Raw genomic sequence first — 27,914 nt, 5'->3', positions numbered from 1 at the left:
CGGGTGCGCCGCCCCGTCCCGAGGCCGAGGCCGGGCAGTCGGCGGCCGGACGGCCGGGAGCGCGCAGGGATGCCGCCGGCGTCGGAGACCCTCCGTGGCAGGGCGAGGCCTGGGGGCCGTTCGGGGGACGCCACGACCGCCCCCGGGAACAGGACAGGTGAGGCCAGCACCGCGGGCGCGATCCGGCCTCTGCGCCCCTTCCCCAGCACTGCCTAGGGGACGCTCTGCCTAGGGGGGTGCTCTGTCTAGGGGGGAGCACTGCCTAGGGGGCGCTCTGTCTAGGGGGGGTGCACTGCCTAGGGGGCGCTCTGCCTAAGGGGGGCGCTCTGCCTAGGGGGGTGCACTGCCTAGGGGGGAGCTCTGCCTAGGGGGGTGCTCTGTCTAGGGGGGAGCTCTGCCTAGGGGGGAGCACTGCCTAGGGGGCGCTCTGTCTAGGGGGGAGCTCTGCCTAGGGGGGAGCACTGCCTAGGGGGCGCTCTGTCTAGGGGGGGTGCACTGCCTAGGGGGTGCACTGCCTAGGGGGCGCTCTGCCTAAGGGGGGCGCTCTGTCTAGGGGGGGTGCACTGCCTAGGGGGTGCACTGCCTAGGGGGAGCTCTGCCTAGGGGGGTGCTCTGTCTAGGGGGCGCTCTGCCTAGGGGGGGAGCACTGCCTAGGGGGGAGCACTGCCTAGGGGGCGCTCTGCCTAGGGGGGGTGCACTGCCTAGGGGGGAGCACTGCCTAGGGGGCGCTCTGCCTAAGGGGGGCGCTCTGTCTAGGGGGGGTGCACTGCCTAGGGGGGAGCACTGCCTAGGGGGCGCTCTGCCTAAGGGGGGCGCTCTGTCTAGGGGGGGTGCACTGCCTAGGGGGGAGCACTGCCTAGGGGGGCGCTCTGCCTAAGGGGGGCGCTCTGCCTAGGGGGGAGCACTGCCTAGGGGGGCGCTCTGCCTAAGGGGGGCGCTCTGCCTAGGGGGGAGCACTGCCTAGGGGGCGCTCTGTCTAGGGGGGGTGCACTGCCTAGGGGGTGCACTGCCTAGGGGGCGCTCTGCCTAAGGGGGGCGCTCTGTCTAGGGGGGGTGCACTGCCTAGGGGGTGCACTGCCTAGGGGGAGCTCTGCCTAGGGGGGTGCTCTGTCTAGGGGGCGCTCTGCCTAGGGGGGGAGCACTGCCTAGGGGGGAGCACTGCCTAGGGGGCGCTCTGCCTAGGGGGGGTGCACTGCCTAGGGGGGAGCACTGCCTAGGGGGCGCTCTGTCTAGGGGGGAGCTCTGCCTAGGGGGGAGCACTGCCTAGGGGGCGCTCTGTCTAGGGGGGGTGCACTGCCTAGGGGGTGCACTGCCTAGGGGGCGCTCTGCCTAAGGGGGGCGCTCTGTCTAGGGGGGGTGCACTGCCTAGGGGGTGCACTGCCTAGGGGGAGCTCTGCCTAGGGGGGTGCTCTGTCTAGGGGGCGCTCTGCCTAGGGGGGGAGCACTGCCTAGGGGGGAGCACTGCCTAGGGGGCGCTCTGCCTAGGGGGGGTGCACTGCCTAGGGGGGAGCACTGCCTAGGGGGCGCTCTGCCTAAGGGGGGCGCTCTGTCTAGGGGGGGTGCACTGCCTAGGGGGGAGCACTGCCTAGGGGGCGCTCTGCCTAAGGGGGGCGCTCTGTCTAGGGGGGGTGCACTGCCTAGGGGGGAGCACTGCCTAGGGGGGCGCTCTGCCTAAGGGGGGCGCTCTGCCTAGGGGGGAGCACTGCCTAGGGGGGCGCTCTGCCTAAGGGGGGCGCTCTGCCTAGGGGGGAGCACTGCCTAGGGGGCGCTCTGTCTAGGGGGGGTGCACTGCCTAGGGGGTGCACTGCCTAGGGGGCGCTCTGCCTAAGGGGGGCGCTCTGTCTAGGGGGGGTGCACTGCCTAGGGGGTGCACTGCCTAGGGGGAGCTCTGCCTAGGGGGGTGCTCTGTCTAGGGGGCGCTCTGCCTAGGGGGGGAGCACTGCCTAGGGGGGAGCACTGCCTAGGGGGCGCTCTGCCTAGGGGGGGTGCACTGCCTAGGGGGGAGCACTGCCTAGGGGGCGCTCTGCCTAAGGGGGGCGCTCTGTCTAGGGGGGGTGCACTGCCTAGGGGGGAGCACTGCCTAGGGGGCGCTCTGCCTAAGGGGGGCACTCTGTCTAGGGGGGGTGCACTGCCTAGGGGGGAGCACTGCCTAGGGGGGCGCTCTGCCTAAGGGGGGCGCTCTGCCTAGGGGGGAGCACTGCCTAGGGGGGCGCTCTGCCTAAGGGGGGCGCTCTGCCTAGGGGGGAGCACTGCCTAGGGGGGCGCTCTGCCTAAGGGGGGCGCTCTGCCTAGGGGGGTGCACTGCCTAGGGGGGAGCTCTGCCTAGGGGGAGCTCTGCCTAGGGGGGGCGCTCTGCCTAGGGGGGAGCACTGCCTAGGGGGGCGCTCTGCCTAAGGGGGAGCTCTGCCTAGGGGGGCGCTCTGCCTATGGGGCGCTCTGCCTAGGGGGGCGCACAGCGGATGCACAGCGGGGGGCCAGGATGGGTGGGGAGGCACAGAGGGGGAGACTAGCCGCGGGCGCACCTCCCCAACCCTCTCCATCCCGCGGGCGGCCCTGGGACCGAAGGCTGGCGGCGGGCTGCTTGAAATCCGGGGGGCGCCCGCCTCGGTGCTGGGGAAGTCAGCGGACGCGAGGAAGTGGGAACTGGCCTCGCCTTGCGGGCAGGTGCCCTGGTTCCTGTCCAGCTCCCAGCCCCACTTCACTGTGGGACCCGCGCCTGGGAGGGAGCGACGGCCGGGTCCCGCGGACGCGCCGGGCTTGAGGCTCGGGGTGCCCTGAGGAGCGAGGGCGGCCGTTTCACTTGGTGTTTGGTCTGGAGAGTGACCTGAAGAGGGTTCACCTTCGTGCCCTGGTTCTGGGGTAGGAACCGTCTGAGGCTCCAATGCTGACTTTAACCCGGGTACGCACCCCAAATCCGACCCTTAGCGAGAACAAGCCCGGACACCGCCCTCCATGCCCAGAGGCTCACTTCAGTGGGCACTGAGGGGTGTCGGCACCTGGGCGGGCAGGATTGGCCCAGGGCAGCCTGGTGAAGGTGGTCCCACTTAAACAATGACACCTGCCAGCAGATGGGGAAACTGAGGCCCAGGGAGTTAAGTCACCAATAGGAACTAAGACCTGCCCTGGCCTGGTGGGTGGGTTTGTTTTGTTTGTTTGACATCCCAGGGCAGCTGGATGCCCAGTCCTGGCCCGGTGCTGTGCCCGGTGTGGGAGGAACACGGTGTGCATGCTAATGCGGGGAGGAGGGTGTGGACAGAGCTGCGGGGACTTGCCCAAGGTCAGCCAGGACAGGGAGAGGGGCCTTCGAAGGTTTGGTACAGAAGGCTGTTTGCAGAGGACGCTCCTGAGGGAGAGGCACGTGTCCGTCCCTGCCCTCTGGCCGCCAGCCCAGCCCCAGCCCTGCTTCTGGCCCGCTGCAGCGCAGCCTCCTGCCCACGGAAGCCCTGGGGTCCCAACCCATGACCCTCCCCTGAAATTGGAGGTCGGAAGCCCCCCTTTAACGTGGGGTGCTCAGCCTCTGTGTCTCAGTTTCCGGGTGTGCTAAGTGGTGGCCACTATCCCCCTGCCCCAGGCTGTTCTGCTCTGGGGTAACACTGTCCTTCCAGCCGCACCCCGCCCTGCCCTATGCACCCGGTCTTGGCTGTGCAATGGGCACCCTTCTCTCTGTGGGGCTGTGAAGGGAGGGTGTTTTGGAGATAGCTGGGCACGGCTAAAACAGCAATGGGCGGCGTGTTTTCCCTGCATCTGTAAGCGGCGCATTACTCCGCTCTTCCTGGAAGTGCAACCAGGTGGATTCGGTGTCCTGGGGTCTGTGTCCTTCCCTCACCCCCCTGTGAGGCTGGTGAGGGGTGGTGGGGCGGAGAGCCTGGCTCGGAGCAGGGCTTTAAATGTTTGTTGACTGGCTGACTGGGTGCCCAGCCCTTGTAGAGACCACCCTCCCACTGCCCGCAGGCCCAGGCCTGCTCCCGCGGCTCCAGCACTCCTGAGGGGCACGCTGTCCAGGAGTGGGCCCTCTGGGAGGAGGAACACAGGGTTCCGGCAGCAGGGAGGGTCCCCTCACCCTGCCCCTGGAGGGCCCGTCGGGGGAGGGCCGGAAAGGAGGCAGCCGCAGGATGCGGGAGGTGAGGGGCGCTCTGGGCTCCCCTTGCCTTCTCCCCGGCAGCCCCTCCACGCAGCCGGCCTGGCCCTGTTCTCAGACTCGGCCCAGGGAGCATGGGGGGCCAGAGAAGGCACAGGTGCCCGAGGCTGCCTGGGCCGCCGGCCCCATGAAGGCAGCTGCCGGAGCCTCGGCGCTCTCCCCGGAGGTGGGGCGCTCTCCCCGGAGGTGGGGGGCGCTCTCCCTGGAGAATTGGTCTAGTTCTGTTCTTGTGAGGCCCAGGTCTGGGCTCTGGCCTCTGTGCAGCCCCATGCCCACCCCGCACGGGAGAGGAGCCAGATGGGGTGGGGTGGGGTGGGGGGGGAGTCTCTAGGGCACGGTTGGGGCTGTGGGCCTCCTGCTGTGGTGACCCCTGCAGGGGCCTGGCGCCCGCTCTCTGTAGAGTGAGCACCTGTGTGTGCACGGCTCACACTCCCAGGTCAGAAGCTCCTCCTGAGGGCTGTCCTCTCCGCGTGGGAGACAGACTCCGGGAGGAAGTGGCTCTCCTGTGTCACAGCACAAGGCGAGGCACCAGGTCTGGGGCCTGGCCAGGCCGCTCTCCCGCCGTGGCCAGTGGGGAAGGCAACGTGTTGGCCTGGCCCCAGCTGGTGAGGTCACGGTCTGGGACTGTGCGCTCCAGGCGGGAGGACGGGAGCAGCAGCCTCTGGCCCAGGGTTCCAGGTGAAAGACTGACGGGCTGGCGGGGAGGCCGGGCTGGGAGCAGGAGCGGGGAGCGGGAGGGCTGGGAGGGAGGCGGGGTCCTGGCAGCGGGGGCCCTGATGGGCAAGTCTGCTCTCCTCACTGTTCAGTGAACCCATAGGGTTGCTTTTGGTGTCTCTTGTTTGTATCAAATTCATTCCCTTTGTCTTGTGTCTCCTCACTTGAGTTTTATTTTCACATAGTAAAAAACGGGGTCACAAAGGGCCCAGGACAAATACGGCGAGGCTGAGGGTGCGCTGCTCCAGCCCGGGGTGGGGGGGGGGGGCGCTGGGGACGCAGCACCTTGCATCCTGCTGCCTGGGGTGCAGGTGGGTGGCCTGGCGCCAGCGGGTGAGGCTGGGGCGGGGAACGAGGGGTGTCCTGGGACAGCCGGGTCTGTGGGGGTCTTCAGCCGGGAAGGGGGGAGATGGGATTTGCTTCTTAGGTACCAAGTGTGGGAGGAGCTGTTGGGGGTCAGTGAGGGTGTCTAGGGGTCCGGGGATCCCCAGGCTGAGGAGGCGGTGCCGTGAGGGGGTCGGGGGTTCAGCAGGTGATGGGCTGGGATCTTGGGCTGGGGAGCCAGCAAGGGGACTCCAGGACTGCAGGCGGGGGGGGGGGGGGGGGGGCAGTGAGGGTGTCCCCAGGTCTCCAGGAAGCCCCGGAGGCCCCTGGCACTAGGCCCCCTCCTCGCCGGGCCTGGTGTGGCTGTGAGTCCTGCGGAGGGTGTGGTGGGTGCTTCCAGGGCACAGCCAAGGCCTCAGGCAGGCCTGTGGTCTGAATCTCTTCTTTGGAAAATGGGCTCAGCCCAGAGGAGTGCTTGCTGAGCTTCCAGGCCCAGGGAGGGGGTGCAGGAGACCCCATGGGGCCGGGGTGCAGGGAGCAGGTGGAGGGAGGTCTGGGTGCCATGGACTGGGGGGTTGTGGTGTGGCCTTAAGCGCCCTCCTGGGGAGCATTCCTGTGCTCCTGACTCTGCTCTAAGTTCTCCATGGGGTGGTCCCACTCGTCCCATGACCCTGAGGGGGCAGGTCACCCCATTTTGCAGATGGGAAAATCGAGTCTGAGCAAGGTGAGGGCTGGGTCCCGGACTTCCGGCCAGGAGGTGGTGGAACCAGGTCAGACTCTGGGTGGAGAGGGACTGGGGGGGGGGGGGGCTTTCTGGGCAGACCCACCGCCACACGGTTCGCCTGGCCTCCCAGGAGGGAAGGTTCCAGGAGGTGACCCCCATGGGTGGCCCTGGTTGAGGGCTCCCCTCCCTCCCCCTCCTCACAGGGTCCTTTCCTTTTTCTGGGAAGACTGGTTCAAACAACACACTTCTCCTAGGTGGTCGGCAAACTCATTAGTCAACAGAGCCAAATATCAACAGTACAACGATTGAAATTACTTTTGAGAGCCAAATTTTTTAAACTTAAACTTCTTCTAACGCCACTTCTTCAAATTAGACTCGCCCAGGCCGTGGTATTTTGTGGAAGAGCCACACTCAAGGGGCCAAAGAGCCGCATGTGGCTCGCGAGCCGCGGTTTGCCGACCACAGCCCTAGGAGCAGGGCTGCCGCCTCTGGTGGAAGCGCAGAGAAGGGGAGGGGGCCACCCTGAAGTGCCCTCCCCCCAACACCTCTGAGAGGCCCACCCCAGCTCCTGAAGGGGCTCAGCTGAGGGACTCTGTGGGTGGGAACCGCCGCAGGCCATCCCCGTGGCGCCAGCCCTCTCCCCATGCCTGCCCGCTCCAGGCCCCTTTCTAAGACGACAGTGGTGTCCTCGCTGGGCTGGGTCGGCTCCCATCCCAGCTGCTCACTGCAGCACCCACAGGGGCGTCACAGGCCACCCAGCAGGCAGGCCTGGGCTCCTGCCTCTGATGCCATTGGCGAAGGGGAGGGAGGGCCCGTGCCATGGACTACACTAGGGGGTCCAGGGCGGGCAGTCAGCTGGCACTGGCTCAGCAGAGGTTGGAGGAGTCTGGGCTGGGCCAAGGGGGATGTGGGGGGAGGGGCAGGACAGCCACCACCTGGGACCAGGTGAGTGTGGCACACCAGGTGGTCAGTGACAGGGCTTTCGCCAACATTTTTGTAACCACCCCACCCCCAGCTCCATCCTGCCTTGAACGTGTCTCCAGGCCTGTTCACCACATCTCTTGCCATCTCTTTGTTCCTCCCTCAAGGCTTCTTACTTTTTTGATCAAGTGCTAGTTGTGCAGTATCTTTAAAGGATGAACGCGGATTCATCCCTTCCTCCTGTTACTCACCGAGCGCTGGTGCGGGCCCTGGCTGACAGCCACACTCACCCCAGGGCTCTCACCTGCTGACCATCTCTGCCCCGGGCCGGCCCCTGGAGGCCCACATGGGACTGGGAAGAAAGAAAGAAGGTGCTTGCAGCCAAAAACCTTCAACCAAACAAAAAGGCAACCCATTGAATGGGAAAATATATTTGCAAATGATACATTTGATAAGGGGATCATATCCAAAATATTTAAGAAACTCGTAAACTCAGTAACAATAAACAATCTGACAAACGGGCAAAGGACCTGAATAGACATCTCTCTAAAGAGGACATTCAGATGGCAATAGACATATGAGAAGTCAACATCGCTGATCATCAGAGATGCAAATTAAAACCACAATGAGAGATCACCTCACACCTGCCAGAATGGCTACCATCAATAAATCAATAAACAAGTGTTGGCGAGGATGTGGAGAAAAGGGAACCCGTTGTGTATTGTTGGTGTGATGGTAAATTGGTGAAGCCACTATGGAAAACAGGATATTCCTCAAAAACTAAAAATGGATATACCATACAACCCAGCGATTCTTCTAGATATTTACCTAAGGAAAATGAAAACACTAATTCAAAAAGCTATCTGCACGTCTCTGCTCACTGCAGCGTTATTTATGATGGCCAAGTTATAGAAGCAACCTAGGTTGTCATCGATAGATGAATGGATAAAGAAGAGGTGGAACATATACACAATGGAATATTTTATAGCAATAAAAAAGGTTGAAATCTCGCCATTGGCAACAACATGGATGGATCTAGAGGGTATTATGCTAAATGAAATAAGTCAGAAAGACAAATACCATGTGAAAGCTTATATGTGGAATCTAAAAACCAAACAGAAACAGAGGAAGGGGTGGAAGGAAGGGGGAGGGGACTATAGTCAATCATACTGTGATAAGTTGGCACAGTGACGTGATTACTAGAATTAGTGGGGTGATCAATTGTAAGGTATCAAAATGCTAAATCACCACATCATCCATCTGGAACTAATAGAACCAATATGAGGGTGTACCAACTATACTTAAATAAAATTTTAAATGTACACCGAAGGGGGAATAGGTACTTGGTTACGGAAAAGTAGAGAAGTCGCAGCTCTAAATGGAGGGCTGGGAAGTGTTGCTGCCCGGCGATCCTGGGGAAGGGCCACGGGGCCGCCTGTGGCCGCCCTGCCCCCCTCCCCTGCCCCGAGCCCATGCCCGCTCCTGCCCGAGGGAAAACGCATGTCCAAGCCCACAGACCCGGGAAAGGAGGAGGGCGTCCTGCGTGAGGTCGCCCGCCCCGCTTTGGCCCTTGTGGAGACACCGGTCAGCTCAGAGCCCAGACACGGGGCTCCGCCATGGCCATTGCCCCTCAGCGCGGGGCCACGGCGAGGGTCCGTGGGAGGGTCCTGGACATGTCTAGAGGGGCCCCCCGCCCTCCACCCCAGGGGTACCCCTCCCCCTAAGCCAGCAGCAATCTGGTGAGCTGTTTGTCTTTTTAATCTTGACCAAGCTAAGAGGCTAAAATCTGTATTTTAGGTTTCAAATTTGCATTTCTTTGACATCTATATTTCCCCTGAGTTTTTGTAATAACTTTATGGAGGTATAAATTACATACCATATGATTCACCCATTTAAATTGTACATTTAATGTGTACAACTCAATGGCTTTTAGAATATTCACAATTTTGAGACATTGTCATCACCCCAGAAAGAAAGAAGACCCATATCTCTTAGCACAGTCAGCCCCACCACCCCCAGCAACTGCCAATCTGCTTCCTGTCTGTGGGTTTGCCTTTTCTGGACATTTCACAGAAACGGATCGTACAATTCTGTGACTGGCTTCATGCGCTGATCGTCATGTTTTGAAGGTTCCTCCACATTGTAGCATGTCAGTGCTTCATTCCGTTTATTGTCAAATGAAATTCCATTGTCTGACGGTCATACTTCAGTTGGTGGACATTTGGGTTCTTTCTCCTCTTGGCTGCCGGGAGCCTTGTGCACAGGTGTGTGTGTGCACGTGTTTCCTCTGCTTATGTTCCTGGGAGGGCGTCACTGTGACCTGTGGTGATGCTGCGGGTAACTGCTGGAGAAGTCATCCGAGCAGCCCCGCCCCGCCCTCTGCAGCCCCGCCCTCTGCAGCCCCAAGCCCCGCCCCCTGCAGCCCTGCCCCACCCTCTGCAGCCCCGCCCCCTGCAGCCCCGCCCCCTGCAGCCCCGCCCCACCCTCTACAGCCCCGCCCTCTGCAGCCCCACCCTCTGCAGCCCCGCCCTCTGCAGCCCCGTCCCTGCAGCCCCGCCCTCTGCAGCCCCACCCCTACAGCCCTGCCCTCTGCAGCCACGCCCTCTGCAGCCACGCCCCTACAGCCCCGCCCCCTGCAGCCCCGCCCTCTACAGCCCCGCCCTCTGCAGCCCCACCCCTACAGCCCCGCCCTCTGCAGCCCCGCCCTCTGCAGCCCCGCCCTCTGCAGCCACGCCCTCTGCAGCCACGCCCCTACAGCCCCGCCCCCTGCAGCCCCGCCCTCTACAGCCCCGCCCTCCGCAGCCCCGCCCCTGCAGCGCTCCTGCCCTGGGCTCCGCATGTCCCTGGTACACCTGTCTTCTGTGTGCAGCCGATGACGGGGCTCCCTGGGGTTTCGGTGTGCATGCCTCTGAAGTAACAATGCTGAGCTTCTTTTTATGTGGGTATTGGCGGTCATCAGTAAACCTTTAGAGAACTGTCTATTCAGAGCTTTGGCCATTTTAAAATTGGGTGATTTGTGTTTTTATAATGCGGTTGTAATGATTTATACATTCCAGAGACAAGTCCTTTATCAGATGCATGATTTGCAAATATTTTGTGCCACTCTGTAAACCTTTTCATTTTCTTGGTCATGTCCTTTGAAGTACAAATATTTTTAACTTTGCTGAAGTCCAGTTTATTTTTTCTTTTGTTGTTTTGCTATTGTTATCATAGCTAAGAAACCATTGCCTAATCCAAGGTCAAGAAGACTTATCCCTATGCTTTCGTCTAAGAGTTTTAAAGTTTTGGCTTTTATATGTATGTCTTTGATTCATTTTCAGTTAATTTCTGTATAGGATGTGAGGACAGGCCCAACTTTATTCTTTTGCATGTGGGTATCGTCCCAGCACGATTGTTGGAGACCGACCCTGCCCATCGCATCGTCTTGGCACCCCTGTCAGAGGCCGAGGGTCTGTCCCACCCGCCATGTGTCTGTCTCTATGCAGGACCTCTGTTTCCGGCCCCATAGCTCTGTGGTAAGTTCTGAAATAGGGAAGTGTGAGTCTTCCAACTCTGTTCTTCTTTTCCCGTCTGGTTTTGTTTGGCTATTCTGAGGCTTTGCGTTTCCTTGTGAATTTTAGGAGCAGCTTGTCAGTTTCTGCAGAGTCAGCCTTGGGGCCCTGCTCCGGGCGTGGACTCAGCAGAGCCAGCCTCTGCCCTCTTCACAGCGAAGGCTTCCGACCCCGAGCACGTGGCAGTTCCCATTTATTTAGGCCTTTAATTTCCTTAACAATGTTTTGTAGTTTTCAGGGTTTACGTTTTGTGCTGCTTTTCTTAAATTTATTTCTACAAATATAAGTAATACTAGATGCCCGTTGAATGAAGATTCGTGCAATAGGCCTTCTTTCCCTTGGCTTCCAGCACTGGTTTTCCTCCAGCACCTGGGACCCAGGCCTTGGCTCCGGCTGGAGTCTGCCGTCTTTGTCTTTGCTGCGGCCGGTGCCGCTCCTGTGGATCCCTTTGCCCTCCGCCCTCCCTCTCATAGCAGGCGTCCTGCCCCGCCCAGCCACTCTGCGCCTGGAGCAGCTGGGCGGCTGCCATCTTTGTCCTTCTAATTTGCATATTTCCTCCTATTTGGCTGGTGGGTGTAGCAGAGTGATGGTCAATTTGCATGTTTCTCTTTTATTAGTGTAGATACTTTTCTTGATGCTCTTGTAAATTGACTTGTTTTCTTAATTTCATTTTTAGTGTGTTCCTGGCCACTGCACTGAAATGCCTTGGGTTTCATATATTGATCTTGTATCCTGCCACCTTGCTGGGCTCATTTATTAGTTCCCATAGATTTTTAGCAGATTCCTGGGGATTTTTCTGGACACAAGACTATGTTATCTAATAGAGAAGTTTTGCTTCTTTCTTTCTGATTTGGATGCTATTCATTTAATTTTCTTAACTATCCTACACCCCTGTTTGGGGCTCTTTGTCTTTTTTTTTTTTTTTTTCTAACTTAACCTTTTCTGTTGCTGTGATTATTTTTTATCCTCACCTGAAGATGTGCTTATTGTTTTAGAGAGAGGGATGGGGAGAGAGGGAGAAACATCGATGTGAGAGAGGAACACCAATCAGTTGCCTCCTGCGAGCATCCTGCCTGAGGGCCGAGCCTGCGGCCTAGGCACGTGCCCCGACGGGGACGAACCCGCAGCCTTGTGGTGCACAGGGTGAGCCCCCCGCGGAGCGCCGGCGGGCTGTTGTGACTGTTGTCACGTCTTACGAAGGACGTGGGTTTATGTCGCAAGTGCCGCACTCTGGTAGGCTGCACGCCCCCAGGCTGCCCTCGCTCTGTCGTGGGAACTGTGGATGCTGCCCGCCTGGCGCCGCTCCCTCTGTCTCGGGCAGCGGGCGTGCCAGCCCCCGCTGCGCTTGGCCTTCCCGTTAAAGCGGGGAGAGTGCTGCTCCCCGGGGCCTCGTGAGGCGAGGTATGCGGGCCGTGTGTGCGCTGCGGCCGGGCTGCTGACGTGTGAGCACCGCAGGGGAGGCGTGCTCCCCCACCTTCCGCTGGTGCCTAGCCTATCATCCAGCCTTGCCGTGGCTCAGTTTCCCCGTCTTAAGGTGGAGATGGCCACCTTCCTCATAGGCTGCAACCCATCAAACACCCATCAGGTTCCTAGTGCTGTTTGTGGGGATCCAGAAGTCAGCCCCCAGCTCACACTGAGCCCGGTTCCTCGTGGGGCAGAGGCAGGGTGGGCGCAGGCAGCTGGCCAAGCCCGGCCACGCCCGGCCTCCTTGTCACCCGCGAGGGGCGTGGGCAGCACGGCCTCCGAGCCCCGGGCCTGCGTGTGAGCTGGCCGCGTGTGTGGTCCCCACCTGTGCGGAAGGGGGCCTGTTTCACAGTGGAGCCGCCCCGGCTGCCGCAGGTGGACCTGACTTTGGGGCCCTCCGCCCAGTCCAGATGGCCGGCGTGCACTACATCGGGAAAGCAAGTTTGCTGATAGGTTGGTCGTGGATTGAGAAAGAGTCCAATTAAATTCTAAGATTTGGGGCCAAAGCCAGTAGAGAATAGAGGGTTTGTGAATGTGGGGGCGGCCACAGGGCAAGCTGGGAGGGAGCACTAGAGCGGGGCTGGGTGTGTCGGCCGAGGTGCAGGGCGGCAGTGTGTGAGATCTCTTTATGAATCAGGGTGTTGAACCTTTGTCCTGTATTCTCCAAATACCTTTTCCTAATTTTTATTTTTTTTTAATTAAAAAACACACACATATTTTATTGATTTTTTACAGAGAGAAAGGGAGAGGGATAGAGAGTTAGAAACATCAATGAGAGAGAAACATCGATCAGCTGCCTCCTGCACACTCCCTACTGGGGATGTGCCCGCAACCAAGGTACATGCCCTTGACCGGAATCGAACCTGGGACCCTTCAGTCCGCAGGCTGACGCTCTGTCCACTGAGCCAAATCGGCTAGGGCTTTCCCTAATTTTTAAATCCGAGTTTATGTTTGTTTTTCAATTATTAGGGAGTAACAATCCAGCACTCTCTTTGCTCTTCATGCTGCCCCCTCCTCCCCGCCCAGCCTGCCTTTGGAGCTGTGCTTGTGCTGAGACTCCAAGGTGCGGGCCAGCTGTCCTCCTCAGAGCGGAGGAGCCGGATCCACCCCCAAAGCTGTCTGCAGGAAGAAAGGCTTAGTCAACATTGCTAACATATACTGTTTGGCTAATTACACTTTCATTTCTTTGCAGTTGGCTACACTTATCTGGTTGGGTTCCTGTCAAGGTCCTCCTGTTTACAGCTGGTCTGCAAAATACTGTGCTACATTTTAACGTGTAGCAAGAATAGCATTCAGGGAGGAACGCCCAGACCCTGGGAACCTCGGCCTGTAATACGTGGATGATCCTTGTATCATTGCTTTCATTGTCTTCTGATGCGTGTTTTTTCTTTTTCTTTTTTCTGTGTGCCAAGCTTTGCACATGCGTTTTTTTAATTTTTCCCTGTAACTATAAAATCTACCTTTTTTTATTCGCAGGTGTGTATTACATCTCTCTTTTTAAAGAACCTCCCTGCTCAGAATTTTTTTTTTTTAACATTGGATTGTCTCCTTTAAAAAAAAAAAGTCTTACCCATCCCCCATTCCCGTCCCACAGGACACCACCAGCCTGTATGTACAGGTCTGTTTCTGGTTTTTGTTTATTAATTTGTTTTATTTTTAATTTTTTTAAAGTATATTTTATTGATTTTTTACAGAGAGGAAGGGAGAGGGATAGAGAGTTAGAAACATCGACGAGAGAGAAACATCGATCAGCTGCCTCCTGCACACCCCCCACTGGGGATGTGCCCGCAACCAAGGTACATGCCCCTGACCAGAATCGAACCTGGGACCCTTCAGTCTGCAGGCCGACGCTCTCTATCCACTGAGCCACACCGGCTAGGGCAATTTGTTTTATTTTTTAAATTCCACATATAAGTGAAATCACATGGTATTTATCTTTCTCTATCTGCCATATCACTTAGCATAGTCCTCTCTAGATCCATCTGTGTTGTTGCAAGTGGCAAGATTTTATTGTTTCTATTGCTGAGCAATATCCCAGCATGCGTCTTCCCCAGCACTGGCTCAGAGCACGGACAGTTTGCCTCAGGTGGGGTCAGCTCTGTGTCGGTTCCCAGCCCCTGCTCTGCCTGCCACTCCTGTCCGGGGGTGGATGACCCAGGGCTTCCCACGGCCGTCGGGCAGCCATGCCCATCCCAGCGAGGCTCCTGCAGAGCCCTGCCTCGGGAACGGGGCTCATGCTGTCACCTCTCTCCCTAGGCACGTGCACCCAAGTGCAGCCGCCCCAGAGGGGTACCCTCCAAGTGCTTCGCGGCGATGGGGCCTCTGTGGGGACTGTCGTCGTGTTCCACTGCCCCTCAGGACACCAGATGGTGGGGTCTGGCCTCCTCACCTGCACCTGGAAGGGGAGCGTCGCTGAGTGGTCTTCAGGGACCCCTGTGTGCAGAGGTGAGACCCACTTCCCTCCGCTGCCCCCGGACCCGCTGGCACCCTGGGAGGGGCCTGGTGCTGTCATGTGGACAGCGTGGTGTCCGCAGAGATGGTGCCGTGGATGCCACGTCCCGGCTGGGCCTCTGTGTGGGCTCCTGCTCCTGGTGCTGGTGACCCTGGTGGCTTCACGTCCGTAGTGTGGATTCAAGACCCAGGAGCTGCTCCAGGCCCTAGGCCTGCCACTGACGTGGCCGCCACCTCCCCGAGGTCACCTTGCTGTCTGAGCGAGCGCTTACTGTTCTGCATTTGTTCATTGATTCAGGCTCTAAGCATGCGCGTGGCAAGCCCTAATAGAAGGCTCCATGTGCCAAGAATTCTAGAACTGAACACGGAGGGCCAGTCTGCATCTGGCCCTGGAGCCTGCCGGGGGGAGGCTTTCTATTTGTATTTGTAGTGCAGGGTGATGCCCCGCACAGCCGTGTTCAAAGGGAGGCCACGTGTATTGTGTGATATAAAGGGCTCAGTAGTCAAGACAGTTTGGAAAAGGCCAAGTTAACTTAAAGGCTGCAGGACTTCTCAGAGCCTTTAAAATGCTCCTGTGTTGGGTGAATTTTGAGAAGGGGGGTATCTGTTAGGATTAGATTCCTAGAGTTACAAAACCCAAGATAACGGGAGTCAGCCAACAGGGGCTGTGGGAGATTTCTCTTGCCATAGCCCTCAGATTGGGCAGTCCTAGGCTCATATGGTGCCCACAGAGGGGACCCTTCCGTGTTGTGGCTCTGTTGGGTTTGGCCTTGAGCCCAGGCTGCAGTGGGTGAGAACCAGAAGGGCCTCCTGGCACCCGTCAGAACTTCTCTGTGTGCCCCCACGAACTCTTACACACGCTCCAAAGCCCTGCTCCACCCACCCCTTCTTGCGAGCAGTCTTCCCTGATAGCCTCACTCCTACAAGGGTTGGCACAGACCTTCCCCTTAGCAGCAGCTGCCCTGCCTCCCTATGGCATGGGCTCCTGAGGGCAGGGTGGGCACCACTGCTGGGCCTCAGCGGGCCATGCCAGGAGCTGGTCTTGTCTCTCTCACAGCTGTGACGCCCCACGAGACCTTCGGCTTCAGGGTGGCTGTGATCGCCTCCATCGTCAGCTGCGCCGTCATCCTGCTCATGTCCATGGCCTTCCTCACCTGCTGCCTCTTGAAGTGCGTGAAGAGGACCGAGCAGCGGCGCTTCGACAGGCATGGTGGCCCCAGCATCCTCGAGGGAGGGAGACGGTGGCCTTGAGCCCTGACCACTCCCCGGAGCCAGGAGCCGGCCCGGCACTGCGCCAGGGGTGCCAGCACCCACGGCCACCTGGGCCTCCTAAGGGTGCCCAGGGGCATGAGGAGCGGGGTCACCCTACCACAGCTGCCCTCACAGCCCTGACGGCTGCAGACACGGTCGGTCAGGGTCTGCACTGCGGCTGGGGCGTGGCATCGTGGTCATGAGCGCCGTGGCCCTGGCGGGCGTGTGGGCTGCGGCGCGCGGCACGAGCCATGTGTGCTCCGCGTGGGGTGTGGGCTGAGGGGAGGCTGTGGTGTCTGCAGCTCCAGGCGGACTCCGCTCACCGCCGCTGCTGCTCCCCTGTAGTTCGTCCTTTTGGGGAGTCCAGGGGAGCCTCAGCTCTCGGAAGGCTGTTCAGGAAGCGATGTGTTTGTAAACGGAACCGTTTTCCCCATTAGAATAGTGTCCAGTGAATTAATCTGCTCCAGACCCCCAACGATTCGTCTCAGCCCTCCTCACTTGTCTGTGATCATTGCTTCTTTCACACCCTTTGTACATCAGCTTTTTTGACGGCCGCTTTATGTTTTAAAATTGTGCTAATGATTGATTTCTCCATGACATACTCAGTAGCCAGATCAGACATGCAAACACTTCTATCCTACTTTGCAATTATTTCTTTTTTAAGCTCTAATGTTTTTCTTGCAACTTTCCTTTTCACTTTGTTGCTATCACTAACCTCAGGACCTGTGGTGACTTACTGTACATATTTAATAATAATCAGTAGCAACAAAAGCAGAAAAACATGGAGATATTCACAGCACCGTTTCCTGAGATGTTAACAATGCGAGGGTTAGCAGTAAACTGACTCTACTGGAGTATTTTCTTTGTTTGTCACTTGAGAGTCACGTGACTGGTCATACAGGTACAGCATGAAAGGGTTGTCAATCAACAACAGAGATTTTTTAAAATATATTTTTAATTGATTTCAGAGAGGAAGGGAGAGGGAGAGAGATAGAAACATCCATGATGAGAGAGAATCATCAATCGGCTGCCTCCTGCATGCCCCCAGCTGGGGATCGAGCACGAAACCCAGATATATGCCTTGACCGGAATTGAACCCAGGACCCTTCAATCCACAGGCTGACGCTCCATCCACTGAGCCAAACCAGCTAGGGCGACAACTGAGATATTTTTCTGTGAACAGCTGGGCTGAGAACTGAATTGTTTGAGGTGGGAGATGTATGAGAACTGAGGTTTGACTGTAGTTTTCAACATGGTGGTAAAATGTTTGTAACATAAAAGTTGCCATTTAACCATCTTTGTGAGGAGAATTCAGGGCGCTAGTTCCGTTCACTGCACTGTGCCGCAGTCCGTGACGACTTGTCTCTAGAACGTCCCTCGCCTGCCTGGCAGGCAGAGTGGTCTGGCATGTTCTGATGGACCGTGCCACGTCCTCACCCCCGCCCCACGCAGAGCTGAGGGGGCCACAGGCCTCCGGTGCGCCCAGCCCAGCTTGTAGAGGCTCAGGGTGGCGGCCCGGGCCTCGTGCACTGACTGCCTCGCATCTCCTCCCCACAGAGCGGCCCAGCTGTGGCTCCAGCTGCGAGGCGAAGACTTGGAGACGCTGCAGGCCGCCTACCTGGGCCTCCCGGGCGTGAAGAACAGCAGCGGCAGTGCGGGGCCCCGAGGCCAGCCTGGCCAGGAGCGTGACCACCACAGCTTCACCACGTGGGCACCGGCCTGGGCAGTGGGGCAGGGATAAGGGCGGGGGCCAGGGTTGGTCAGGACAGGGCTGGAGAACCAGGCCCCGCGGGTGCTGGCTGCCCCTCACGCTGTGCCGCTCCCCTGGGCCTCACATCCTGGCACGGAGACAGGCTGTGGTCCTGCTGGCGCCTGTGCCGAGCCAGCACCCTGCTGCGGGGCCGCCCACCCCCATGGCTTTATGTGGAGAGCCCACACTTACCGAGAAGGGAAGCTCCTGAGCCTGAGCGTCCAGTCCGCCCAGCCCCGCAGGCTGCGCGGTGTCCTGCGGGCTCGCTCTGTCCTCCCCCCTCTCCCTCTGTCTCCCTTTCAGTGCGCACGCACACACGCACACGCACACACAGACACACACACACACACACACACACACGTACACGCGTGCGTGCACACACGCGCGCACACACACACAGGGGTCAGGGTTCTCTCTCTGACTCCGGGCGTCTGGCCTGGCTGAACGTGGCCACCCGCTCTGCGCGCCCTCTCGGGACCCACGTGGCGCCGGCAGCCGGGTCGCGGCTTTCCGTCTTGGTGGCCAGCGGTCCCTGCAGAGCCCGAGCTCCGGACTGTGGGGCGCTGGCCCTCGGGCTGCACTGCGTTTCCTGCGCAGGTGCCTGGGGTGCTGGGACGGGTCGGGCACCGCCACGCACATGCAGACGGGGCTCCGTGGGCCGAGGCAATGAGAAAGGGGCTCTGCAAGGGGTCCTTGCTGGCCGGGACCGCTCCCCTGGCCTCGGCTCCTCCCTCGGCTCCTCCCTCGGCTCCTCCCTCGGCTCCTCCCTCGGCCTTACCAAAGGGTGGTTTTAGTTCTGTTGTTCTGTCCTTTTCCCTACGAGGAATAAGGACGGGTTCTGGTTTTCCCTTTTCATTTTGTCTGTTGTGTCACCATGAACTCGAGGCTATTCTCTCTAAAGCTTTATTTTGGGGAAATGTCACAAATGCAGAGGCGGAGGCAATGTGTGGGTCTCCTGTCCCGGCTGCTGTCCTCAGCAGTCACCGTCCTCAGCAGTCACCGTCCTCAGCAGTCACCGTCCTCAGCAGTCACCGTCCTCAGCAGCCACCGTCCTCAGCAGTCACCGTCCTCAGCAGCCACCGCCCTCAGCAGTCACCGTCCTCAGCAGCCACCGTCCTCAGCAGTCACCGTCCTCAGCAGTCACCGTCCTCAGCAGTCACCGTCCTCAGCAGCCAGTCACCGTCCTCAGCAGTCACTGTCCTCAGCAGTCACCGTCCTCAGCAGTCACCGTCCTCAGCAGTCACCGTCCTCAGCAGCCAGTCACCGTCCTCAGCAGCCACCGTCCTCAGCAGTCACCGTCCTCAGCAGTCACCGTCCTCAGCAGTCACCGCCCTCAGCAGTCACCGTCCTCAGCAGTCACCCTCCTCAGCAGTCACCCTCCTCAGCAGTCACCGTCCTCAGCAGCCACCGTCCTCAGCAGTCACCGTCCTCAGCAGTCACCCTCCTCAGCAGTCACCGTCCTCAGCAGTCACCGTCCTCAGCAGTCACCGTCCTCAGCAGCCACCGTCCTCAGCAGTCACCGTCCTCAGCAGCCACCGCCCTCAGCAGTCACCGTCCTCAGCAGCCACCGTCCTCAGCAGTCACCGTCCTCAGCAGTCACCGTCCTCAGCAGTCACCGTCCTCAGCAGTCACCGTCCTCAGCAGTCACCGTCCTCAGCAGTCACCGTCCTCAGCAGCCAGTCACCGTCCTCAGCAGTCACTGTCCTCAGCAGTCACCGTCCTCAGCAGTCACCGTCCTCAGCAGTCACCGTCCTCAGCAGCCAGTCACCGTCCTCAGCAGCCACCGTCCTCAGCAGTCACCGTCCTCAGCAGTCACCGTCCTCAGCAGTCACCGCCCTCAGCAGTCACCGTCCTCAGCAGTCACCCTCCTCAGCAGTCACCCTCCTCAGCAGTCACCGTCCTCAGCAGCCACCGTCCTCAGCAGTCACCGTCCTCAGCAGTCACCCTCCTCAGCAGTCACCGTCCTCAGCAGTCACCGTCCTCAGCAGCCACCGTCCTCAGCAGTCACCGTCCTCAGCAGCCACCGCCCTCAGCAGTCACCGTCCTCAGCAGCCACCGTCCTCAGCAGTCACCGTCCTCAGCAGTCACCGTCCTCAGCAGCCACCGTCCTCAGCAGTCACCGTCCTCAGCAGTCACCGTCCTCAGCAGTCACCGTCCTCAGCAGTCACCGTCCTCAGCAGCCAGTCACCGTCCTCAGCAGTCACTGTCCTCAGCAGTCACCGTCCTCAGCAGTCACCGTCCTCAGCAGTCACCGTCCTCAGCAGCCACCGTCCTCAGCAGTCACCGTCCTCAGCAGTCACTGTCCTCAGCAGTCACTGTCCTCAGCAGCCACTGTCCCCATCACGCAAGGCCGTGGGCTCCGCCCCTTCCCTGGGAGCCCCGCCCCCTACTGTGCCTGCGCCCCCCGCAGGCTCCCTTCTCCCATCGGGTGCTCTCCGGGGCCCAGGTGGCGCCCCTCCCGCGCTGGGTGGAGGCAGCCAGGACCAGGCCCGCCTCACAGAGCAGGCGGCCGTCCGCAGAACCCCGGGCGCCCGAGGCTGCTCCCCTAGGACCGCTCCCACCACGGCCGCCTCCCTGGGCCGCCTCCCTGCGCAGGGAGGTCCTGGCAGTGCTCGCCCGCCGCTGAGGCGCCTGGAGTGGGCGAGGCTGAGGGCGTGCGGCGCCGTCGGTGCCACTCTTGGTGCTGCTCTTGTCCCACCGCACAGATGAGAACGCAGGCGCGGGGTGGGCCGGCCGGCTGCCCAGGGTTGCGGGGACACCGGGCCTGCCCCACGGCGGGGTTGATCCCCTCTCCCACCCTCGGGTCCCAGACCTGGGCCTGCCTGCTGGTGGCCATGCCACCCGGCTGCCTTTGCCGCTGTGGTTGCGCGACCGGTGGGCCCCGAGCTTGGCTCCAATGGTCAGTGTTCGCGAGACCCCCTGACCGTTCAGGTTTGGGTAAATGGTGCTTAGAGCTGTTTCTCTTTTGTGAGATGACATTTTGGGGTGATCCTAGAAATAGACTGTTTAGGCCAAAGAGTCTCAATATTTTTATTACCAAACTAGAAGCCCAGTGCACGAAATTCATGCAGGGGGGGGTGTGTCCCTCAGCCCAGTCTGCACCCTCTCCAATCTGGGACCCCTCCGGGGATGTCCTAAACTGGCAGTCGGACATCCCTCTCACAATCTGGGACTACTGGCTCCTAACCACTCACCTGCCTGCCTGCCTGATTGCCCCTAACCACTCTGCCTGCCTGCCTGATTGATACCTAACTGCTCCCCTGCTGGCATGATCGTCCCCAACTGCCTTCCCCTGCCAGCCTGAAAGCTCCCAACTGCCTCCCCCTGAGGGGCTGAGGGGACTGGGGGACTCCAGCTGGATGAAGCCCGGGGCGCCTGCTACCCCCCGGCGGGGCTGAGGAGAGTGGGGGACTCCAGTTGGATGAAGCCCAGGGTGCCTGCTGCCCCCCGGCGGGGCTGAGGGGACTGAGGGACTGAGGCTGGATGAGGCGGAGCTGAGGGGACTGGGCGCCTCCATCTTGTGGCTGTGGGCACCGCCATCTTGTGAGGGTGTGACAGCCAATTAGCATATTCCCTCTTTGTTGGCTGTGGGTGCTGCCATCTTGTGAGGACATGATGGTCAATTAGCATATTCCCTCTTTGTTAGCTGTGGGTGCCGCCATCTTTGTGAGGGCATGATGGTCAATTAGCATATTCCCTCCTTATTAGATAGGATTCTTCAGGGACCCAGCACAGGTAGGTGGAGACATTTTCCCCCCGCGGACTGGCAGGGCTGCCTTGCGGGAGCCCCTCCATATGCCGTCGCGTTTCTTCATTGACTGCAGGAAGGGGTTTCCTCTGGCCCTTGCTTGGTGGCTGCATCCCCATGTGGTCTTCTTTTGCTTTGCTGACGGGCCTGCTGGTGTTTTCCCGTGCGTGCGGGGAGCGCTGTGCGCGCGTGCGGGGAGCGCTGTGCCCAGGTGGAAGTGAGCCTTACCCCAGAGCTGGCACAGGTCCTTCCTTTCCGTGCTGGTTCAGTTGGGGTGGTCCTGCTCATGCCTTTCCTTTCCGTGAGTCAGATTCCTCTCAGGCCCCGCCCGTGCGGCCCCTCGGGGTTCACCCTGACAGGTTGTCCAGGCTCAGCTGGGAAAGCCCAGCGGAGCGGCCGGTTGTTTCCTCCCCGGCCCCAGGCGGCACGCATCCTGGGCGGCCGGCGCTGCTGCGGGCTGCATGGGTCTCCCTGGGTGGGCGCTGCGGGGTCGGGGCCTGCCCATGGATGCCCGTCCTCAGACCTGGCCTTGTTCTCTCTCCTCTGATTCTGGCTCAGAGCCATGCAGGGGACTGCGTGACCGCCTCCCCCGAGAGCGATGTGGGGGCCACTCAGAGTCAGCTCTAGTCAGGGCAGCTCAGGCAGGAAGTAGGAGGCAAGGCTGGGGGAGCACTGGGGTCAGAGCCCTCCCCGAGCTCTCCCATGTCCCCCAGGGCCCGCTCTGAGCCCAGCTCGTGGGGACCAAGGAAGGCAGCGCCTGCCAGGACTGCACAGCCTGATGGAGGAGGCAAGGCCCCCAGCCCCGGCCTTTGGGTCTCCGGCAGGGACCCTGACTGCAGCCCAGGGTCTGGGCCATCCTAGCCAAGGCCCAGGTGCCCTTCTCGGTTCTCGCACTAATTGGCGGTGCTTGTCATCAGCAAGGCAAGGTTTGCCCGTGACCTGCTTTTACTTCATAAAGATGCCCCAGGGCGAGGCACGGCCGGCACTGTTCTCAGCTCCCTCAGATCTCCCGGTTCTAACCGCAGGGGTAAGCCCTGCTCTGATTCCATTTCAAGGAACTTGTCCAGAATCACGCACAGCTACTAAGCATGAAGCTGTTTTAATTCAGGCTTTCTGGCTCCAAAGTCCACAGATTTGCCCCCAAGCTGTCTTTCCTCTCCACTAATTCATTAATTGATTCATTCACGTATCCACGAAGCCAACAGATAATTTTGTAATTCCTACTACTTCCAAGAGCTTTTCTGAGGATTAGCTGTGGGTGGGAACAGAGAGCCAGGAAGGCTTCTCGGAGGAGGTGGTACATGAAGTGAGCAGACGGGGAGAGCCTGGATTTTGGGGAAGGAGGGAGACAGCCCCTGCGGGAGGGAGCAGCCTACAGAGGCTGGAGGTGGAGCAGAGGCCAGTGTCGGGGGAGAAAGAGGAGCCAGGTGACATCTCAGGCCCGGAGCTCAGGCCTGATCAGCCTGGGGACTGGTTGGTTTGTGGGTTGGGGAGTAGGGGCCACAAGGGAACAGAAGCTGGAGAAGGCAGGTGGCCTGGCCTCCCGCCCCGGCCTGGGGAGGCAGCCTGGCCCTGTGGTCTCACACACTGAGCAGGTCCCTTCCTGACACGGCCTTGGGACCCCCCCCCACACCTGGGAAAAGCTCGGGAGGCAAGGTCCCTGAGGCCTGGGTGTCTCCTTGGGTCACTCCCTCACACAGCCGAGGGGCCTGAGGCTCAAGGCCGGGCACTAACGGCAGGGCCTCTCCAGGAGGAGAAGTGGGGCTCCCCAGCCTTGGGTGATGGTCGGCTCCAGGCCCACTGAAGGCCATGGCTGGGGACCTGGGGGCCCAGCAGGGGGCAGTGTTGGGCCCATGGAGTCCTGGCTCGCTCTGCAGCTCACTCCTCCTCTCTCTGCAGAGACCTCGGTGAGCGCACCAGAGCGCTGGCTGCTGTGGCCTGCTGCGTGGACAAGGACCCCTGGGCCCCCGGCAGTGCCGCCTGCTCGCCCTGGGCCCCGGTGGCAGTGCACAGTGAACCCCAGGCAGACCCCGCCTGCCCCCGGGCCCACCGCTGCAATGCCCAGACGGCCCGGGCCCGAGCCGCCCTCCACGCCGGGGCGACCCGGCCGACCCATCAGCTGGCCACCTGTGTTGCGACGTGTGTCCAGCTCGAGGCGGGCCAGTAAAGGAAGCGTCTGGTTTCGGGAGCCCCAGGCCTGGTGCTGAGCTGGGAGTGCCCTGTGCGGCCAGTGGGGCTCCTGGGAATCGCCCTGAGGCGGGCAGAGCAGCTGCAGCCCCAGCAGGGACCTCAGAGGCTGGACAGAGGACACCTGCTCCGCACAGCCAGGAGGGAGGACAGCCACGTCGGGCAGTCCCAGCGCGAAGCTGCCCCGCAGGGAGCGCTCCTTCCAGGGCCTGTCAGGCTGCGGTGAGGGTGCGAAGTAAACGGTTCTCACACTGAACTCACCAAGGGAGCCCGCTGCTCAGTTCCGTCCCTGCAAACACTCCAGGGACGTGCCTACACGCAGCCTTCATCCCCCCCCCCCCCCCCCGGGCTCGGGCAGCGCGCTCAGCAGGGCGGGTCTCAGGGCCTCTCCTGGGGAGCCCTCTGCGCCCCCCGCGTGGGGGCCCGTCAGCGGAGGAAGGCGCTGGCTCGGGGTGCTGCTGGGTGTCGGCAGTTCCTGGGGCGGCGGCACCTCCAGTGCCGGGCTCCTCACGGGGCAGTGGGCTTTCCCGGGGAGAGCCTGCCAAGGCCCAGGAGTCCTGCTTGGTCTGCTGGTCAGCACAGAGGCAGACCCCACTTTGGGGGAGGGAGCACCGGGCAGGAGCTCCCTCAGGCCCGACAGAACCATCACAGTCCCTGACCCATCCTTGTCAAAGCGATCAGATACAGAGATGTCACGTCTCTTGCCCCCAGCCCTGCGCCCAAAGGGGATGGTTGGAGGGAGCCCCATCACAGATGACCCCCCTCAACCAGAGCAGCACAGGGTCTGTCCTGGGGTCCCCGCAGGCTCCGCTCTCCGGCTTGTCCCGGAGTGGCCAGCAAGGCCCCTCAGCCACGTGCGACACGTCCTGTGGGCAGACAGAGGTGGACAGCCCCCGTTCTTGGCCCTGTAGAGGGCGACGGGAACGGGGTCGCAGCTCCTCACAGCTCAGCAGCAGCCAAGGTCGGCACCGCTAGAAAGGCTGCCAGTTGCCTGCCGTGGGGGCTGGTGAGGGCTCAAGGAGGCTGGTGCTTTGTCCCTGGGTGCCTGCCTGACCCTGGGCAGCTGGTCAGAGGACAGGAGGAGTGGGGTGAAGTGGCAAAAGAGGGAGGCCCCATTCCCCTCAAGCTCCCAGGAGCTGAGAGGCCTCCAGAGGCCCACAAGGGCTGCAGGGGCAGAGGCGGGGGAGGCGGTGGTGCCCCCCTGGCAGGGTGCCGCCTGGATGCAGCCATTGCCAGGAGGCCTGGGGCAGGCGGCCTCAGCAGTGTGGTGCGTGGGCCCTGTGGTCTGGGGGGTCTCAGCTGGGTTGGGAGGTGCCCCCACCAGGAGCAGAGGGAGAGCTGTCTTCCTACAAGCATTCCCGAGCACAGCAGCCTCACCAGCCATGAACGTGAGGGGACGGGCAGCTGGCCCCAAATCACAGCTTGTCCTGGGAAGAGAGAAACCCTTTCTCTTCTGTTTCTTGACCCCCACCTCACCGTGGGGCTGTGCACCCGCTGCCCCCCTGCCTGCAGCACTGCCCTTGCTGGCCACAGGGCTCCCCTGCACCCCCTTCTCAGCTGAGAAATGGGGACTGTGCTGCTGACAACACTAGGCTCCGTGGAGTCAGGCTGTGAGACAGCCCCTTGGGCAGCTGGGCGCCCACAAAGCCACAGCCCCTCATCGCCTGGCCCTGGAGGCTGGACGCTCTGCCTCGGTGCGGGCGAGTTGGCCCCTGGGAGGCCCTTGGCTGGCCTGCGGACGGCTTCTCCCTGGGTCTTCATGGGCCTTTTCTTGGTTCATGTGCAGAGAGACGGAGAGGAGGACAGAAGTGAGCTCTGGTGTCTCTTCTTATGAGGACACTAACCCTATGGGACCAGGGCCCCACCCTTAAGACCTCATCCCCTAATTACTTCTTCAGAGGCCCATCTCCAAATGCAACCAGGTGGGAAGGTAGGGCTTTGATTGTGTGCATTTGGGGGCACACAAACATTCTGTCCATGACAACCCCCGTCTCCCTACCGCCTCAAAAGCTCAGACAACCTCATCTGCTCCTGCAGGTCCAGTGTGACGGGCAGGGCTCTGCCCCGTGGAGGCAGGGGCAGCATCCGCTCCAGCACACGTCTTGTTACAGGACTGAGGGGCTGTCTGCCTGAGCTTCAGACCCCAGTAAGACACACGCAGGAGTTCTCGGCACAGACAGCAAGGGCTTATTTTTAGGAAATGGCCCAGCCTAGAGACGGGGCTACTGCCAAAGACCTGGCTCCCGATGCTCCCAGGGAAATCATTAGTCAGGTGGCAGGGCCGGGCCTCTCCCAATGGGTCGGTGCTGGGGGCGGGGGCATGATCAGAGCCGCTGGTGCTGCTTTTCTGAGCCTGGAGCTGAAACACAACTGAGGCCTCGCTGTGATCTCTGGTTTGACTGAAACTGGGTCTCTGGAGTCAACAGACCCAGGTGTTGTTCCCAGGATGAGTCCATGCTGATGGGAACCTCCTTGTCCGGGGCTAAGGCCTGCGGGAGCGGCCGCAGGGGGGAGGAGGCAGGCGAGGCAGGTGCTGGGTGAGGCCATTCGAGTCAAAAGGAAAGAAAGGAGGTCTGCACGGGCACACCTCCAGGTCTCTGGGAGGGGAGGGAGCCCTGCGGGGCGGGCCCAGCAGACCAGGGTCTGCGCTGGAGGGACACGGCTCCCTGGTGGCTCCCTGGCGGCCCTGGCCACGGCAGGAGGAACCGCCGGGAGCGGGCGGGGCGGGCGCAGCAGGGAGAGCAGCACCCCTGGGCACTGGGCGGCGTCCTCAGGCCTGGGTGCCGGTGACCCCACGGGTGCAGCGGCTGTGCCGGCTGAGCCTGGGAGAAGCCCTCAGCCGTCGCTGCTGGGGCGCCCTCATCCGGAGAGGAGAGGCCGAGCAGAGCAGGGTCAGGCCGGGCGTCACAGCGCCTCAGGGCCAGGCAGCAGGCTCAGGGGCACAGGCTTCCGAAGGCGAGCCTCGGGCCTCCTCCGCAGCTGGTGCCTAGTGTCCCCTGACCCGCTGCGGGGAGAGAGCCAGACAGTGCCGACTCAGTGGCTACACCACAGCTGCCATGTTGTCTCATCTCTGCTGTTCCTGTCGGTTCTGCGGGGACCCCCTCCCCGCCCCCCCCCCCCCCCCACTCCCCAGCGCAGAGGCTGGGACTGGGCTCTCACCCCAGACACCGCCACGCATCTGGAGCTCAGCTGGTGCTCAGCAGGAAGCCAGTGCCTTGAGCATCCCTCCCGCGTGGGGCAGGGGCAAGGGTGTGTCCCAAGAATCAGGAAGCGGGTGCTACAGCTCCTCAGGCCTGAGCCCAGACTGTGCCCATGGGCCGAGCAGTCAGAGGGCGCTGCGCTCAGCCTGCCAGAGAAGGTCTAGGGATGCCCCCGCCCCCGCCCCCGCCCCCGGCAGAACACCCTGACACACTTGCTCTCAGACCCACATCCAACCCTGCAGCAAGTCCTTTAGCTCAGCCTCAGAGTCCGTCTGGGAACCATCTCCCCGCCCACAGCCGCCACTCTGGCCCCCGGCCTCAGCCTCTGCCTGGACCAGGGTAGGAGCCGCCTCCTGGCCTCCCTGCCTCCAATCCGGTCCCTGTCCCGGATTCAGTTTCCACACAGCTATCAAAGGGTTGCTTTTCTTCATTGTGGTAAAATATATATAACATAAAATTTTAGCATCTTAGTTATTTCTCGTGTACAGTTCAGTGGCATTAAATACATTCTCACTATTGTACAACCATCCCCACCATCCGTTTCCAGAACTTGCTCAGCTTCTCAAACCAAAACTATCCATTAAGCAATACCCCTCCCCCCCACCCCATCTCCTGTCTGCCGTGAACCCGACCGCTCCGGGAGCTCGCGGGACTGGAGCACCCCGGCTTTGTCCTCTTCTGGCTGCTGATGTCACTGGGCGTAACGTCCCTCAGGTGACCCTTGTTGCGTGTGTCAGAATTTCCTGCCTCTTTAAAGGCTGAAAATAGTTCCCTGCATGGATATACCGTGGTGTGGGGCCCTGTTCAAGGCCGCGCTAAGCATGGGTCTCATCGGAGTGCTCAAGGCCAAGATGCTTTTATGCAGGCGCAAGGTCGCCGCAAGCCTTACGCTGCAAAGACGTGCCCTTCTGTAGCCAAAATATGATTGGTGTAACTATTGGCACGAAGCCTTCTTTGTCCAAGGAGCACGATACAGGCTACTGACCAGCTAGTCGGAAGAGGAGTGTGAAGGAGACTAAGCTGGAGAGACGGAGCTGAGAGCTGGCACTGCCGACGGGAGGCTAAGAGCGCACAGGGAGCTCAGCTGTGGCTGCCCTGTGGACCAGCCAGTGTGCTGCGCGGGAGACGGAGAAGCTGCTGAGCCGGAGAGCTCAGGGGCCGCGACCGCGTGAGGCGTGAGTCTGGGGGCTGCGTGCGGCTGCTCAGGTAGCAGCTGTGGGGACGGAGATTGCTAATACTGTGCAGGGAAGATGTCTTCACCAGCTGCGGCCCGGCTGCCTGCCGTATGGACTTGGCTGTAATGAATGGTCCTTGTCTGATGGCTGTGTGGCCACTGGCTTCTGCAGTAAGACTCATCCTTGTACACCCTCAACTTCTCATGGCTTCTCCATCTAAGACCCGGCGTCCTAGAGGGTCCAGCCCCAGACAGAGAGGCTCGGACCCAACACCTATAACTAGTGAGCAGAGGATAAAGGAGGAACGTGGACTAAG

At 60.8% G+C, this 27,914-nt stretch overlaps 1 protein-coding gene across 1 annotated transcript; it reads left to right on the top strand.

The window, feature by feature from the left end:
• The first annotated feature begins 26 nt into the window (after positions 1 to 26).
• Positions 27 to 27,914, top strand: SUSD3 (sushi domain containing 3). Its single transcript, XM_079790597.1, has 5 exons — positions 27 to 157; positions 14,093 to 14,281; positions 15,345 to 15,492; positions 17,096 to 17,245; positions 22,936 to 27,914. The coding sequence occupies exons 1-5, from the start codon at positions 70 to 72 to the stop codon at positions 23,201 to 23,203; spliced, it is 843 nt and encodes a 280-aa protein (XP_079646723.1). The 5' UTR covers positions 27 to 69; the 3' UTR covers positions 23,204 to 27,914.

The sequence above is a fragment of the Cnephaeus nilssonii genome, assembly GCF_951640355.1.
Source record: "Cnephaeus nilssonii genome assembly, chromosome: 14".
NCBI classification, from domain to species: Eukaryota; Metazoa; Chordata; class Mammalia; order Chiroptera; family Vespertilionidae; genus Cnephaeus; species Cnephaeus nilssonii.
Note: the sequence above shows the minus strand (reverse complement) of the source record. Positions and strands in the feature narration are given on the sequence as shown.

Coding starts and splice junctions, on each gene's coding strand:
- SUSD3 (XM_079790597.1), top strand. CDS start 70: ATGCCGCCGGCGTCGGAGACCCTCCGTGGCAGGGCGAGGCCTGGGGGC. Junction 15,493..17,095: donor GAGCAGCGGCGCTTCGACAG/GCATGGTGGCCC, acceptor TCCTCCCCACAG/AGCGGCCCAGCTGTGGCTCC. Junction 17,246..22,935: donor GACCACCACAGCTTCACCAC/GTGGGCACCGGC, acceptor CTCTCTCTGCAG/AGACCTCGGTGAGCGCACCA.